Source organism: Plectropomus leopardus, chromosome 16 (genome assembly GCF_026936395.1).
Source record: "Plectropomus leopardus strain MGB_pleo_1.0 chromosome 16, ASM2693639v1, whole genome shotgun sequence".
Lineage (NCBI taxonomy): Eukaryota > Metazoa > Chordata > Actinopteri > Perciformes > Serranidae > Plectropomus > Plectropomus leopardus.
Window position 1 is genome coordinate 12755828 of NC_142191.1, and position 17186 is coordinate 12773013.

Consider the following 17186-nt stretch of genomic DNA (forward strand, 5'->3'; position numbering starts at 1 on the left):
ACCCATGATAATCAAGATAAAGTACCCCAACCCTAATTTCTACATAAGCACTCTGATATGTTGTACCAAATTTCTTAGTCAAATTTTGGAGTTGTTGGTCAGACTTGACGCAGCAATCAAGAGGATTTTCAAAATATGAAACTAATTTTCCCAGATATTCAGATTTTTCATAAATGCAAGTTTACTAATGTTGTTCCCAGCAGACATTTTGACATGTTATAGCACAATAAACACAAGTGTAATCAGTAAAATTAACTGGGGTGCATTTGTAATGTTAACCCTTTGAAACCTAGGCAAAGTGGCTTGTTTTATGTAAGTAAACGTATGTGGCAATGAGCAATTTAAGAATAAATGAACAAGAAATAAGCAAAAATTTAGAAAAAAGTAAAAAAACAAAACAAAACAAAAAAACAAAATGAAAATAACAGCAAAAAAGGAAAGAAAAAAAAACAAACAAGGAAGTGACCTGAAATAAACTGCCTAGAAGGTATAGCTAGTCTTTATAAAAAGATTATATAATATTACGTATTATGAAATAGTTAAAGAAAAAATAAGTCTAAATCTAGTAATTTTTTTCAATTTGTGGGACTGTTCTTGACTATTTGGTCATTGCCTTTTTCCTCATGTTTCTGAAAGAAATCAAACCAATTTGCTTTGGGTTCAAGGGGTTAAATACTTGTGAGAAGCCACAAAGTCTATTGTGAAAAAGGTCTGTTAGCCTGTGTGTTAAAGCAGTAACATGTGGAAGGACCTTTACGTTTCAAAAGATTACATTTACACAGAAGGAGGAGGAAATGTTGGGAATGTGAGGACACTGAAAATGTCCCTGGAACAATAGAACAGAATGAGCTTGTTCCTTTTTCCACCAGAGATGAATGTGTCATCTTCTCCTGTCAGACACGTTTTGTGCTGAGGGAAGGACAAATGCGGAAGTCATGCAGTGTGTAACAGGATAACAGGACAATCTGCCTTTCCTTTACTGTTTTCCACAGCATCCTGGACGTCACCATGTTCAGAGGACAGCTGTGTCAGCACTCCTAATAACGAGTAATGTTAAACTGTTACCACCATGTATCAGTGGTAGAATGTAACTAGGTACACTTGGCCTAATCAAGTACTGTAATTAAATAAAAATGTTTTCATGCAACTCTATACTTTCACTCCACGACATTTTAGGGGGGAATAATGTACTTTTTTACTTCACTAGATTTATCTTAATGGTTTATTTACTTATCAGATTAAGAGTTTTTGCATAAAAACATAAGAATAGTCTATACAAGTCAGCTGCAATGATAGGTTGATTAATCAATCCATTGATTCACAGTAAGTTAATTGCCAACTATAAACATATAGAGATATAAAAAATATAAAAGATAAACATTTAATTAGTTTTTCTTTTTCTTTCTTTTTTTAAATCATTTTGAGTTTTAAGGGAGCTTTTTTAAAATATAATTTTGAGTTTTTCTTATTTTTTAAACATAATTTTATTTTTTGGGGATTCCTTTTGTAATTTTGATTTTTGGCATTTTTTTTCCTTCAAGTAAAAAAAGATTATTTTGTGTCGGTTGTTCTTTTTTTTAAATTTAGTTTTGCTGTGTTTTCTTCTCAATGTTTTTTAATTAAAAGAATATATTTGGCTTTTCAGTGTGCTTTTCTTTTTTTTTTTTTTTAATATAATTTTAAGTTTTGAGGGTATTTTTTTATAATTTTGATTTTTTGGGCGTATGTTTTTATCCTTCTTAAAAAAATGAGTATTTTGTGTCTTTTTTTTTATATATATATTTTTATTTTGGGGCGTTTTTTGTTTCTATTTTTATTATAATTCAGATTTTTTTTAGGTGTGTTTTTTCTACATTGGGTACTTTTACTTCACTTATTTTAACTCAAGTAACATTTCCAATGCAGAACTTTTACTTGTAACCGGGTATTTTAACAGTTAGTGCTTTTACTCAAGTCAATGATCTAAATACTTCTTCCACTACTACAATGTACACAGCAGGAGAGGAATACGAAGTTTCCCAGTTAGTTCAGTAATAAGCACACAGACAGTGGAAAAACTATGCACACAGAGGCTCATTTGAAGCTGCCGTCTTCACTACAGGACACCAGGTGGCACAAATAATATCACAGAGACACATTTCAACAGCTGGACATAGTTTGTCAGACTTTGAGAAGAATCTGCGGCCTCAAGTTTACAAGTTTTAAGGCGAGCAGGGTGAAAGGTATGCTACCAATGAGGACAGTTTGTCCCCTGAGCGATGGTGGGAATGACAGGCGGTGGACAGGACAAACATGCCATGTACACACAGAGGACATAAATCAGAGACAAGTGTGCAGACAATGCTTTGTCCACGGCTTATTTAAAACGGTACGAGCAAACAACTGATATATCTTTTGTTTAAAAATGAAGGCGTTGACGAAAACCTGTAGGCTAACGCAACATAACGTGTTTATAAGCTAAGGTTAGCTTGTCAATAGTGTTGTGTAACTAGGTCACCAGTGAAATATTACAAAATATATATTTTAAAAGTAGTTCAAGAAGTGACGAATTCTTGCTACGTGGAAGCTACTCTTAACTTGAATAAATAAATAGTTAGCTGTAGCATAAATAACTCAAGCTACACTGTAACTATGCTAAAGCTAGGTTAGCTAACACCAACAGGCGACGTTGATGTCCGTATTTCTCCTCTTAATTAGGTTTATTTATCAAAAACCCCAAACCAAGATTTCTTCATTTTAACCGTAGATATTAAATTTAAACTATTTAAAATAAATAACCCAAATGACTCCATGATACAGCCGTGCTAAGGGTTGGTTGCCAACTGTGGAAACTAGCTAATGTATGCATGATTATAGGACTACATTTTTATTTCATGTCCTTATATCTCCGTTTAATTGAGTTTGTTTATTAGGAACTCAGAGTGGTTTTATTAGCATGGGTTTTATTTATTTATTTTAACAATGAACACCTACAAAACATCCAGTCTATGATCACAACATATGTTTACAAAACAAAAAAAATCTGAATAACATGTATGAAGAGAATAAAAAACAAACAAAATAAACAGACACTTTTTGTTTCTCAATAAACAGGGATTGATAGGAGCCTTCACTAGTAGTTGAAAGTTAAAAAAAATAGGAAGTTACTTTGGACAGTGAATTTCTGTATAAAAAAAATAACTATTTAGAATAAAATTAATCACATGTTCAAGAGCGCTGTTGTCTGGATTACCACATTTCTAAAAATTAATAGTAAAAATGAATATCCCAAATTTTAAAAGAGTAAACTGTATTATAAGTTTTAAAGAAGTGACAATCCATCTGTCCAAAATCTTTTGGACATTTCACATGAATATGTTTATAAGAAAAAGAGAAAGTATCAGTATCTGTAAACTTAGCAATAAGGCAATTAGGAGGGGAATGGGTTTGATGGGTTCAGTCAGCATTTAGTGACGTTATAGGCCTAAGGATATTTAATATAGAAATACCACATTAATTAACCTAAAGTAACATTTTTAACCCAGAGCAGATTTGTTTGATTTCATTCAAAAACATGGGAAAAGGGCAAAATTGCTAAAAGATGTTTCACATATTGCAAGAAATTGTTAGATTTAGAAAATTGTTTTCAAAAAGCTAGCAAAAAATACCTGGAGGGAAAAAAGGAAAAAGCTAGGGAAAACTATACTTCTAATTAACACAATTGCATATTTTAAATTATGTTACACAATTATTATAGTTTTTAGGCCCCTTTACCAGGCCCCCTTTTTTTTCTTTTCTTTTTTTTAAAATTAACTTTTTTTTTTCTTTTTTTTTTTTTTTTTTTTAAAAAAAGGAATGTCTTGTAATTCATACTTATTATTTGTTAATGTTTTGGTCATTTCTTCTTCCATTGCTTATTGCCTTTTTTGCATGTTTTTACAGAATTCATAGCCTAGCAGTTTTCTCAGGTTTCAAGGGGTTAATTTAGCATGGTACATCAGTTATCTTTAAAAATGAATTAAGAAAATTAAAAAAAAGAAGATATCAGTCTACCTTTCATTACTCCTAATCACAGGAGGTGTCATTAAATAAGGAATATGCGTTAATGTGAAATTATATTCGACATATTGGTTTATGAAGGCACTAATAAAATCGTGACTTTAGTATTTTATATTCCTGATTTCGCAGTTTGTCCTCCGGGTCAGTTTGGAGGATCTCCGGTCCAGGTTTTCCATCAGACCGCCGCGGACTCTCCGACGGGAGGCAGGTAAAGTCCCCTCTGTGTATCTGGCTCCAGTTCCAGTGGCTACAGGTGGTTGTAGTAATTCCCGGGTTTTCATTTGTACTTTTTCCTACTTTTCCTTGTGTTTTTTTCTTCTCTCCAGCCTGCTCTCTGTCTGGTTGAATTTGAATAGACTTTGCGAGGCAACGTCTCCGGTGTACAGCAGCACAAAGTCCCATGCTTTGCAAAACAAAAATATGGCGGGATTGAAGGATTATATTGAAATTATAGCAACCAAAGGACGGCGGTGCGTTTTGGATTTGTTTTAAAGCTGTGTTTTTTTGCGTGAACAGTTTTCGGTCCCGCTGGAGTTATTGGTATGATATAAACATGCCCTTTTATCAGAGGAGCATCGAGCCGCGGCGTGTTAGTAGGTTATCGGCGAGGGATGGCTGGATACCGAGGGAGGAAACCGGGAGACGCAAACTGCGAAAACCCGTTTTGTTCTCGTCTCTGGATGAGGTTGGCTGTCACACGTTGACCAACATAATTCACCAACTTTCCGACCTTTCTCGACATGCCAGCGACATCTTCCTGGGCATCGAGATGGAGGCAGGGATGGTGTTCAGAAGATCCTGCAGGATTCAGGGGCGGCTGCAAAAGCTGCAGGGGGAAGTCCGCAAGTTTGACCCCAAGAAAATCAAAATCCGTAAGTTTGCATTATTTACAACTTTGGTAGTCTGCAGTATGAGAGCTAAGAGATTATACCTTTAAATTTCTGCCCCCATAGCAGTACTATAAGTTATTAATATTGTGGTTAAACCAGAGCAGTCACTGTAAACACACACAGGCTTATATGTATATTATGAATGAACACACGCACACACACACACACACACACACACACACATACATACATACATATGTATGGTATCATGGTGCTTGTGTGCCATGATTCCTTACCACAGATGAATATTGATGAATTCCTAATATTTAATTGACCACAACAACTTGCTGTAGTCAATTTAATACTGGGAGCTGTACTCCAGTGTGCGGATATTTATTCTGTGTGTTACATTAATATGTAGTTTTATCCAGCAACTGGCCACAAAACAGGTTGGATGTGCACACAACTACACTGCTTAGTTATTTCTAAACTACTGAAATAAATAAGATAACATATGAAGTGAGGAATTCTGACTTTAATCCTTAAAATCTGGATCAACGTCAGTAATATATTTTGTGTAATATTATTCTCATTAAGTTATGACTTGATTCTCATAATATTTTGACATCAGTTTTCTTGTGTTGCATATAAACCTTAAAAATATGAGCAAAACCGTTTGGCTTCTTTTGAAAAGATGGCTATAAAGGCGAAGAGCAACTTCTTGAGAGATGTCCTGCAAATTGTGAGAAATTAGATTACAGTGACAAGAACATGAACTAAATGTGAGTTATAAAAAACCCAACCACATAAAATGGAAAAAAAACAACCCTCACACAAAAAAGAGGCTGAGACAATTCTTAGAAAACTCTTAAATAAATAATAGGAAAAACTCCTGAAAAAAAGTATATTTATATACATACATATTTTCATTCAATGTAATTTTTAGGTCATTTCCTTCTTTGTTTTTGTTTTCCTCTTTTTTTGTCTTTTGTCTTGTAACTTCTTACTAATTTGGGGTAATTTCTTGGCAAGTTGCATGTTTTTGTGAGAAATTAAGCTAATTTGCTCAGGTTCTAAAGGGTTAAACTAATCTGTATTTGAAGTTCTGCTCTGTCATGATTGGTGTGGAGAGAGAGCTGCTGGTCAGGTCCAAGGTGACTGTCACATTTCGTCCTGTGTAAAGGACCAGGGAGGGGTGACACATGGCTGTATTTGTCTTGATTCAGACTTATGTTAATCAGGGTGTTGAGTCCCGTCAGAAATGATGGATTTCCTCTCAACGGACTCACCATCTGTGTTCAGGTCTTCAAAAGACAGAGAGATCACAGGACGCCTCACAAACCTTTTCCATCCTGTTTCATCTTGCTGTTTTATGCATGTAAACAAAGCTGGTCAAAGATGATTGAAAAAATCAATTCCCTTTGTGGTTTTGCTAACCTTGTAAAGCTACGTCCTGTAGTCTCACACACAGTGGTTATATATTAACTCAGACTATGGCAGCCGTGCCAGCCATGCACAGATTCAGAGATAGGCCCTTAATGTTGTCCACTCTGATACAGACCTGTAGTAGAGCCTTTAAGAGAGTACATAGGCTACTTTATACCACTGCTTTCTATTTAATGGGTTGTTATTTGGTCCTGTTGATGAGTGCAGTAGTTAAGGGATTTTGTTTTCCCATTGACTCCCTGCATGACTTCTTTGTTTATCTAATTTGACTCTGAAATATGTTGCAAAGTAGGATTCAACAGAGGAGCCCAAATTCTTCTGAAGACTGGTGACGGAAGAGGATTAAAGTTCTGAGTCATGGGTTTTTGTTCCTTTTTTTTAATGTCCTCCTTCATATCTATTCACCCAGCCTTTGGTCTGACTGTGACTCACTCTTCAAACACACACACACACACACACACACACACACACACACACACACACACACACACACACACACACACACACACACACACACACAAGCACACGCACGCACAGATTTAAAAACTTGTTCCAGGGAAATGATAAAATGAGCAGACAGTTCCCAGACACAAACAAATGTGATGTATGATGAGCAATAGATCGAACACACATACACACAGACTGATACTCCCTGTGTTTAAGGGCAGTGGTTCCCAACTGGTCCAGTCATTAGTTCAAGGTCCACACATTGTTAATTACAACATATTCAATTTTATTTCACAAACTATACACTTCACGACGCTTCGAACACAAAAACATAAAACATATTACACAAAGAAACAGAAATGGCACTTCCAAATAAAAGAACTCAACCTACCAGTTGTGAATCAAAGGTTTAGGGGGTACCCGCTACATGACAGCGACCAGACGTTTAACTAATCCCCTGAGTTATCGCATGGCATGTGTCTGTTATCTGCACCTATTGAAGTTTTGATCCAGTCCTAGGTGGGGTTGGGAGTTCCTTTTTATACCTTTGTTCAGTTTAAGTCATTCGCTCAGTCACTCAGTGCAGCGAAGGCTAGCAGCTGAGGACAAGGTGTGAGAGAGTAGACTGGAATGCAGTGTGTGGTTCTCAGCGATCTGTAGTTTCCAGCTCCCACATCGCCCCAAGGCCATCGCCGGGAGTACAGAAGCACTGGCTTCAGATACATTACAACACAGGCATGTTGTGCTGGACTCTGACTCTTTCCACACAAACACCTGTCTTTGAAAAATGCCCTTTGAATTGCCCCCCAGCACTACTCCAGGATTTGGATTTGCCGTAACACAGAAGCAGCTGGTGGAGTAGTTTTGTATGGGTCTTTGAATGAAAGTTAATGTGTAACGCAGAAGCAAAGCATCCACAGATGTGCCGCCTCCTCTTACTCACTGGTTTACACTAGAAGTGGTCTGATACCAGTTTTTTTCTCTGCTATGCCGATTCTGACACCTGAACTTAGACTGATGCAAAGTATTAATCTGATCCTTTGAGCAGCCAAATTCCTCTTTGTTGTTTTTCTTTGTCACTTGAGGATTTTTTGGCATTGCTGGAATGCAGTTTCCAAACTTTGCTGCTGCGGTTCATCCTGTTTTTTCTCCTTTGCTTTAGGGCTGGGCGATATGGCTGAAAATAATATCCCCATATTAAAGGCTATATCGCAGTACATTATATCTTGATATTTTGAAATCACCTCTAAACTACTGTAGTCTACTAAAATACAAAATCATTAAACTAACTACAGTTACAATGAAGTTAAAGTAGCTACTGTCCTATAATAAAGTTAAATAAAGTGCTGTTATCATAAACTAAAGTAAAATAAACTAATGTTATGATTAAATAAATCGAAGCAGAAGCACTGGTGCTTTTATTTTGAAGCAGTGTCAGTGTTTTTGAGGTGGACTTGAAGCTTCTTGTACAACAACAGTAGTTGTTTCTTTGTGTGTGTGTGTGTGTGTGTGTCCGTGAAAGGAAGAGAGCCATAGGAGAGTGCGATTAAGTCGAAACAAAATGATGTGATAATTTGTACTCAATGTTCACGATATAGTCGTTTCATATATCCCATGTAGAGCAAGCCGTGATATTTTGAGAATATTCATGTTTGTGTTTATATTTTTGAATGAATGAATGACAAATATTTTGCCCACCCTAACTTTGCTTTGGGGAACTTGTCATGCTCTTTCGTGTGATGCGTCTTTAAATGCTTTATAAGATGTTGAAATTGTGTCCCTCAAAACTCCACCCTTGCTGTACACGTTGCTTTTGTACTGCTGGGACTTTCCTGTGTAAAATAATACTTAATTGCTAACGTTTTTTTGAAGGCTGATGTTTTATCTGGGTGTGAAACTACTTAACAGTTTATTGAGAAATGGCAAGATACCAGATTGATGCATAGACTTGTGTACTTGATGATACCTGTTCCTGCATTTAAGGCGGTATCTGAGGCATTTCTGATCATGTTATTGGTATCAGAGCAACTCTAGTTCACGCAGTAGTAATCAACACACCTCACTGCTTCTTGTAGCATCATATGTCCAGTGTGAGCTTTACTTAAGTTTAGAGAGCTCATGACGCATTTGAAGCATTTGACCAGGCCCAAAGGAATATATTACATAATCATATCATCTTATAGTTTGCATGTAAATGTTAAACTGTGACCAGTCACTCTGTTGTCTTTTACTACTGTGGGTTAGGATTCCTACTCTAACCTCAGGTTGGAGATGGATCATATTACGGGTGAGGGACATAAAGAGGGGCCCCTGTATGCCAGGGGTCTGACATTGAGGGAAGGGCGTAGTGAGTGTGTGTATGTGTGTGTTTGCTTATGTGCAGTGTCTCTTCTTGCAGTTTATCTGTGCAGTCAAAGTAATCATCTGGTACAGTTTAAACAAGCACATGAAATGAACAAATGGGATCTTCCTCCCTGTGTGTATTATATGTTGTCTCATGCCAATGTTAATCCATTTGTGCTGAAGTACCGGTCAGCAGGTCAAAGGTCATTCTCTCCAGCCTCAGAGGGGGAACACCTGACACTCCAGAGTCAAGAGTTTAAATAAAGTCAAACTAGACTTTGTTCAAACTCTTGACTCTGGAGTGCTGGTTTGGGTTTCTGCTGCCGGCCAGTAAGGGTCAGCTCAGCTATGACTGACTAATTGTGAGTTTCACTGCCACACCCCGATGTATTAATGACTGTATTAAGACAACTGGGACAGTGACAGGATAATTATACTCGTCCACAGACGTTGGGAGAAAAAACAAGAGTAGACTGTGTACAGTCCCAAGGTGCATCCATGGCAACAACATTGTGCTGTCTGTGAATATGAGAAGATGATTGTGGCAGTTGATGAACATATGAAGCTATTAGGAGAATATTTATACTTAAAATGTCCTTGAGAATAGGAAGGGCTTGTAGAAAATGGTATCAAGAACTGTAACTCATGCTGAAGTTAAATAGCACTGGCATTATGTCCATGGTTGTGAAAAGGAGCAGCTTTTTTCTTTCCACGCTTGGATTTATGATTCTGAATAGTTTATGACTGCAGTAATCCATGTAGACAGATATCAGCATATGTATGTAGAATCTGTAGACAATGGGACAAGATTTGGGTATTGGAAATGTTTTTTTCTTCATTTGTAGTCTGAGTCTATATATGCCAATCACAGTTGACAGCCGGGTAGCAGTCCATGTGGAGAGGCGGAAAACATTAGCAAATGTCATCTTAAAACCCACTTAAAGTTAGACTAGGCAACAAGTCTAAAAGTAGGAAAACAATCAGAAAATGGTCAAAATTGAGCAAAAGTTAATCTATAAGGTTAATTAACACTGTCTGAAAAAATATTGTTACTACTAGTAACATTGTTATTACTAGTAAGCTGAAATCATAAATTGCATTTTTTAAATGTCCGAATCGTATTTTAAATGCTGCTGAAATATGTGGCGCTTTGCGCTGTGCATAATAAATATTAAATATTTTTTCCTACAAAACGAGACACAATTCACAAAATCAACATCAACAAATAAACGCTAATTGACACACACACGAACATATGTGTCCAGGTTTGCTGGGGTCTCCTGCACGCCCAAAAGCACCTCTCTCATTCAGCCTAGCAAGATGACATCCAGCTGGCTTGAGGCTCAGGCATACTTTCCCTGCTGAACGTCCGCAGACAGCTGCGGACTTGTACCAGTCGCATGCACGAGGTTCCATCCGATGAGTCTGAGAGCACACTGCACAAAGTGGGTCTCATAAAGTCTTGGTCCCTAATCAGTGCCAGACTGTCACTTTCAGGGCATGTCAGATGAATCATGACGCTACAATTTAACTATAAAAATACACAGACAAACATCAATTAAGGTCATGCATTTGCGGTGCTCTTTTGTTTTAAAAATAACAAAACAACAAGCAAGCTTTTGACACTTCTGTGGATTGAAAAACCTCAAAAGGGGGGCTTAAGGAGGACAGCATGGACCTGGTCACAGCCAGGGAAAAGAGAGCAGGTTGAATGGCAAATTTTGCAAAGTGAGTTTGAAGAATTACAGCTGTCACTTTTAATTGACAACCAAAGATCTCACTGTGTTTGTCTTTGGGACGACCCAAAATTGCACTGTGTTAAAGGCCTTTAATATCACAACTTTGACTTTTAAGTGAAGAGTGTCTTTAACTAAATATTTAACACTAAGTCTCTTGTGCCAAATATAGCACTGGGTTGAATGGGGAGTTACGCTATTTTAATGTTGAAAGTAGGTCGAACTGGTGAAGGTTAATTGGAGTTAGAAGAGACTTAGGGCCTCCCTTCAGATATCTTTGATGCCCACTGGCTCCCTGCTGCTGTGGGGTTATGAATCACACACACACACAAACAATCTGGATTGGACACATGCAGCAGAGCTGCTAATATCCACAATCAATCTTCCTTTCGTAGTCACATGCAGACTGTGTGTAAATTCCTCCCCACATTTCCCAGTTATTTATAGATGTATGTCTTTGCCCGATAATCTTTCATCAGTAGCATGCCATCATCTTTAGTGTGTGTTGCTATGTTGAAGTGCTTCTCAAGGACCTCTGTGTGTGTGTGTGTGCGTGTGTGTGTGTGCGCGCGCGTGTGTGTACATGCGTGTGTGTGTGTACGTGCGTGTGTGTGTGTGTGCATGGGCACGCACTTGGCTTGTCTGCTGTTGGACATTTTTTGGCTCAGGCTGGCACCACAGTGGCCGTGTGTGTTAGTGCATAAACAGTGTCGCTCAGTTATGACGATAACGACAGTGAGTCTAAACTACTTGAATGACATCCAAGTTGTGGCTCTTATCACATGACAAAGAATAACAAAGCACTGTCATGCCCAAATAAGCTAACTGCTGTTTATCTTTTTTTTTTAACCATCTTGTTTTCCTGTTTACCACACACACACACACACACACACACACACACACACACACACACACACACACACACACACACACACACACACACACACACCCTGTTTATCCCACCTCAATTCCCCCCTAGTCACCATTCAGGCTCAGGCCTGCCTTGGTCCCTTCCATTCATGTATAGAGAGCAGTCATTACGCAGCCAGAATCCACAAGTCAGTTCCCACAGGGCTCGTTCCAGCGAGGGGAGCCTGGCCTGGTTCTAGAGGTCAACCTGGTCCCATGAGGAACAAAAGAGAGGGGTTGGGAGGGATGGAGAAAGAGAAAAAGTGAGAGAAAAATAGGGAAAAACGGATGGGAAATGGCTGCAGTATTCCAAGAAGTGGAGGGATATTGGCATTGAGCTGCATCTGACTTCGACTTTGTGTGTGTGTGTGTGTGTGTACATGCAGCCGCCCTCTCCCACGCCTCTGTGCAGACTGTCCAGGATGTAGACACAGCCCTGACAAGGACACAAAGGAGTGTTAGGGAGTGAAAATGCTAGGGAGGAAGAGGGAGATGATTGATGAATGCAAGTGTTGCTCTGTTGTGTATTTGTCTTTGTACATGTTTGCTCACACACTTTTCTTCAGCGTCTGTTAGTGTTAGTGTAAGTACTTGTTGATCATCACATTTAATGTCACGACCCCGGCTGCCTGTCTTCAGCGCCGTTCTGAAGCTCCTCTGCTTCACAAAACTGAATCTGTCTGAGACTGATTTTCTCTTGATGATATGAGACAGTTAAGTTAATAAGATTCTCTAAATTTAGAGTTGTGTGTGTGTGTGTGTGTGTGTGTGTGTGTGGTGTGTGTGTGTGTGTGTGTGTGTGTGTGTGTGTGTGTGTGTGTGTGTGTGTGTGAGACTGTGTGACTGTGTGTAAGCCCTGGTAGGAGCAGTGGTTTTAAGCCTGTGTGGACTGCAAGGACGTCACTGAATACCAGATCACTCTTATGGCTTATGCTTGTGTGTTTTAGCAGTTCATTCAGTGTCAGATGATGACACTGCGTTTTTTTCACATTTTATGGTTAGTTCATGGTTCTATTTTGGGGTATTATCACTGATTTTTGAATCGATTTGAATCGATTGATCGATTTGTTTAATGTTTTGAGTCATAAAGTCTTTACGGGCATAAAGTCTCCATCAAGATTTAATCTCGGCTGTGCACAAACACAAGTGTTTGTGTTCACACACTCAAAAGACCCAGATACAGGACTTGCACGTTTGCAAGTTGGCAGTTTTGGGTGCTGCAGGGTAATCCAGGGTTTAAGATGCCAGCGGGGAGATGAGCAAGATCTAACTCCCACTATGGTGACCTCTGCTTGGAAGAGGACAGAGATGGAGGGGTATCTCGCTCCATCTCTGGATGGATTTGTAGAGTCGTACATGTACTTACAAACACACACTTTATTATTATTTTTTTTACTTCCTTAAGATTTGACACACTTTCCTCATTAATTATTTCACTTCTTCAAAAACACAGTTGGTGCCGCAGCTAGAACCATTTGGTGTCAGTATGGTAGAACGATGGGAATGTAGACTATATATAATGCATAGTTAGTATACATTTTTTAAACTTAAGTTGGCTTTTTTTACTTGCCTTGTCAAGCAAGTTGGTCAGAAACCTACTTGTCTGAAATCAATTTTTTACACCCCCCAATACAAATTATTTTATATTCTAGTGGCTATAACACACAAAGACTTAACTTAATTGCCATGAAAAATGACCCTATTTCATACACCCTGCTTTCAAACAATTTTTTATACCATTTGTCCAATTGGTCAAGTGAGTTGCTACCCCAATGTGGCATATAACTTGTCCAGGGCAATCAGGCAATCCCTATTGTTAAACCCCTATTTGCTTGTGGATTTTAAATATTACAACAGATTTATTCCACGACTGTGCACGCTGATGAATGGTGCAGTTGAAAAGTGCTTCACAGAGTTCAAGCGGAGGTTGTGGTCCAGATTTAACACAGCTATTGTTTTGAAGAAAAAGCATCACGAATAGCCAGATGTCCAGGTCCAATTGTATTTCCTCCTGAGAACCAAACAAGAGCTGAACTGACCGCGGAGCGTCTGTGAAATCTGTTAAGAACAGATGAGCCTGTACTCGACTTCACTCCCAAAACTTCTGACCAGGCAAATTAAAAATGACCAAATACGCCTTTAGGGAGATTGTATATTCTCAAACAACATCTGATAAAACATTTTCACAGCTTGCGTGGAGTGTGTGTAACTGTTTATGTGGGTCTGTGCACGGCTGTGACATGATGTTTCAGCATATTCTATTGTCAGTCACTCTCCCTTTTTGTCTCAGCTTTCCCTCCCCCCTTCCTCTGTTTTAAAGTCTTTTCCTCTCTCCCCTCTCTCTTACTCCCTGTCCTATATTTCTTTCCCTTTCTACTTCCTGTTGTTTCATATGGCTTCCAGACCTTTCCTCTCTCATCTCTGTCCATCCTCTGCACTTTGATGTCTGCCCTCACACCGCCACGCTGACCACAACAAAGAAAAGGCCCCTTCGTGCCCTTTATCTTCCTCTCGCTCTTTGTCTCTCATGTAATCTGTTTTTGTCTTGCGCTACACATTTCTCTTGACTGTCTTTCTGCTCAACTTCCTCTCATCTATGCAGTTTTTAAATAGCGTTCTGAGGAGGTGCACTTGAGGTGATACTCCAATGAATGAAATAGTGAATAGTAAGATAGTGTCATCAGCAGTGATACTTTGATTCATTTTTGTGTTTAGATAATGCCGCCTAATGATTGTCAGCTCTTGTTAAAATCACTGCTTTTGTCAGAGCTGCATCTTAACAGCCAGTTCAGTTAGACTGTAATTTAGGTCACGCTATCATTTATAAAACTGCTCATTTTGCCAGATGTTTCTTTGTTCTGCTGTCTCTACAACAGAGATTGTTAGCAGCTGTATGGATATGATGTAGCATTGTCACATTGAGCCTTGTGCCTTGTTTTTTGTTTCATCAGCCACATCACCATCTGATGCACTGAGCTGCATCTTACTTAAAACATTTTTTTTAACTTATAAACATGCATTTTTTTTCGATGTAGCCTTTCTCTCTCACCTGATTTTTTTTTTGTATTTTCAGGCTTTTTGTGACAGTTATCCATTGAACTTGGAACACAATGAAGGCCACTGTACGGTTTAATGTCACAAGCGTGCATCATGGGTAGTTATAGTAACTACAGCCAGTAGCTGCACAGTGACTGCACTATAGTGAACCTATTCCGTCGCTTTTGGTGACAAAATAAACAAAAGACATCCTGTAAACCTACACAACAACCACTTTTGATTGCCGTGAACGTTATGATTGAATATGTCCTGTATAATATTACTGTTAAGCAGTGATGTGTGACAGACAGACAGACAGACAGACAGGCAAACACTCATCCACTTATCCATACAGTACATAATGACATACTGCAGCAGGTGGGAGCTCATCTTACAGGAATATAAAGGCTATTGCTGTCCCGCATCTGCACTTTACTGCACTCAAGGCCTGGAAACACAAACACACACACACACACACACACACACATACACACACACGCAGACTCTATGACCACCTCAGGAAAAATAAACAGGGATTTTCTGCAACATCTGTCACCCATGCCACTTAACCAATGCACACATGGAAACACACAGACTCATGCACACAAATGTAGTAAGTGGTAAGTCCCGTAGCCATCCTTGTGATTCACATTAGAAATTGTAGAAATTTAGTGGGTTTCTCATTAGGGGTCAACAGATTTTTGGTCAAGTATTGAGGCCGATATTTGGCATTTTGCCCATTATCTGTATTGCCGTTTTATTCTAATGCTCGCTGATAAAAGTACTTAATTAAAAAGTGCCAAGTGTCAGCATGGGAGGAACTTTTACTTTGTAAAACCTTAGGGAGCTATTTTTATCTTTTTTTTTATTTAAGTTTTCACATTTTTGAAAAAAGTTGCTGGGAGCTTGTTGTATTTGATATCAAAAGTTTCGTTTTTTTCATCAAACATTTGCTAAAGGCATTTAAACAAAGTTTTATGTTGGAGTTTGTTTTATTCCAAATTCTAAATATGGACACAAAGATTTTTATCTTTATTGTAAATGCATTTTGGTTCCAAATATTGGTTCAGACCTGCAGAATAGATCACAGCGAGCCTCTGTGTCTGTGGTGAAGTTTAACTGAAACAAGCAACAGTTGAATTTTGGATTTAACTGAATGTTTGCACTCAAAAACTAGATGGGAGGATGAGATGAGTTATAGTGGCGCTGTGGCTATATTTGTACTGGCAGATAATTCCTTTGAAACAGCTGTTCGTTGACTCTTTTCATGCATATTTTTAGTCTAGTAAACATTGGCAACATTTGACAACTGGAATTTCCTCAGCTGAATAAACAAGCTTAGTAACAAGAGTGTGATTAAGGTTTTGTCTCAGTCAAGCAGACACAATGTTTAATGTTTTGAGTCATCATAGAATTTGTTTATTCTGTCATGTGCATTGTGCAACTCATGACTCTGCCAACTGATCTCCTTTTTGGTTGCTTGTAAGATTGACTGTGTGGCAATAGACTTCTTCTCAAGTTGCTCTCTCAAGGAACATCAACTGAGTGTCTAAAATATTCAGTAGATGGAAAAAGTAGGTTAATTTAGTTGGGATTTAGGAAGTTTTCCCAGTTCAGTGATGAAAAAGTCTCAGATTTGAGTCAGTTGCATGTGTGTGTCAAATATCAGCAATGTTAGTGTAGATGGTGGTGGTGTGGTGCAGGGTTTGATGTCATGTTGTTTGAGAGCTGTGTTTGTTATTGACCCAAGATGTCTCCAGGTATGCAGGTATTTTTGAACATTGTTATTTTCGATAAACGAAAAAAACCCTCAAAACTGTCCGCACAACCTTATTTTACACAATATCTTTGTCGGCACGACAAAGTAAAAAGGGGTCTAATCACTTGTTGGCGTGTGCTTTCTTTCACAGTCTTAACTCATCACAAAGATGGTAATGTTTAAAACATTTTCAAAACATCTAGTAGAGATCTCAGTACCCCTAATTCCCCTTCAATTTACAGACAAAAGAGCTCACTCTAAGGTACAAGTCTTTTCCTTTCACTCCTCATCGACAACAATCCTACTCGTGAAATTGTCCCACCCCTTCTAGTATGACTGTACTTGATCCAAAACCGTCCTTTCTGGTGGACTTAAAACGACAGATGCTGAAATAGACCAAATAAAATTGGGCGCAGTCCGACTTTGTTGTTGATGTTTCTGGCTCATGCTAATAAAACAAAGCCACAATGAGCATGAACTGAGGAGATTACATCATTGATCCCTAAACTCGCCGTCTAATATGTCCACACAGATACAAAGTAACCTGAAAAATCTGCACCTTAGAAGGCTTTTTCAAAAAAGTCTTGGTCCTTGTGACCTAAAACTGTTTATGTGTGGACATGACCAAAATGTAGCGGAAAA

General features: G+C 38.3%; 1 protein-coding gene across 1 annotated transcript in view; it reads left to right on the top strand.

The window, feature by feature from the left end:
• Positions 1 to 4284: 4284 nt before the first annotated feature.
• LOC121955216 (NHS-like protein 1) overlaps positions 4285 to 17186 on the top strand; it is a 133432-nt gene continuing 120530 nt past the window's right edge. Inside the window, 1 exon segment of the mRNA XM_088089237.1 lies at positions 4285 to 4910. Within this exon segment, the coding sequence (XP_087945363.1) occupies positions 4592 to 4910 (319 nt within the window). The 5' untranslated portion in view covers positions 4285 to 4591.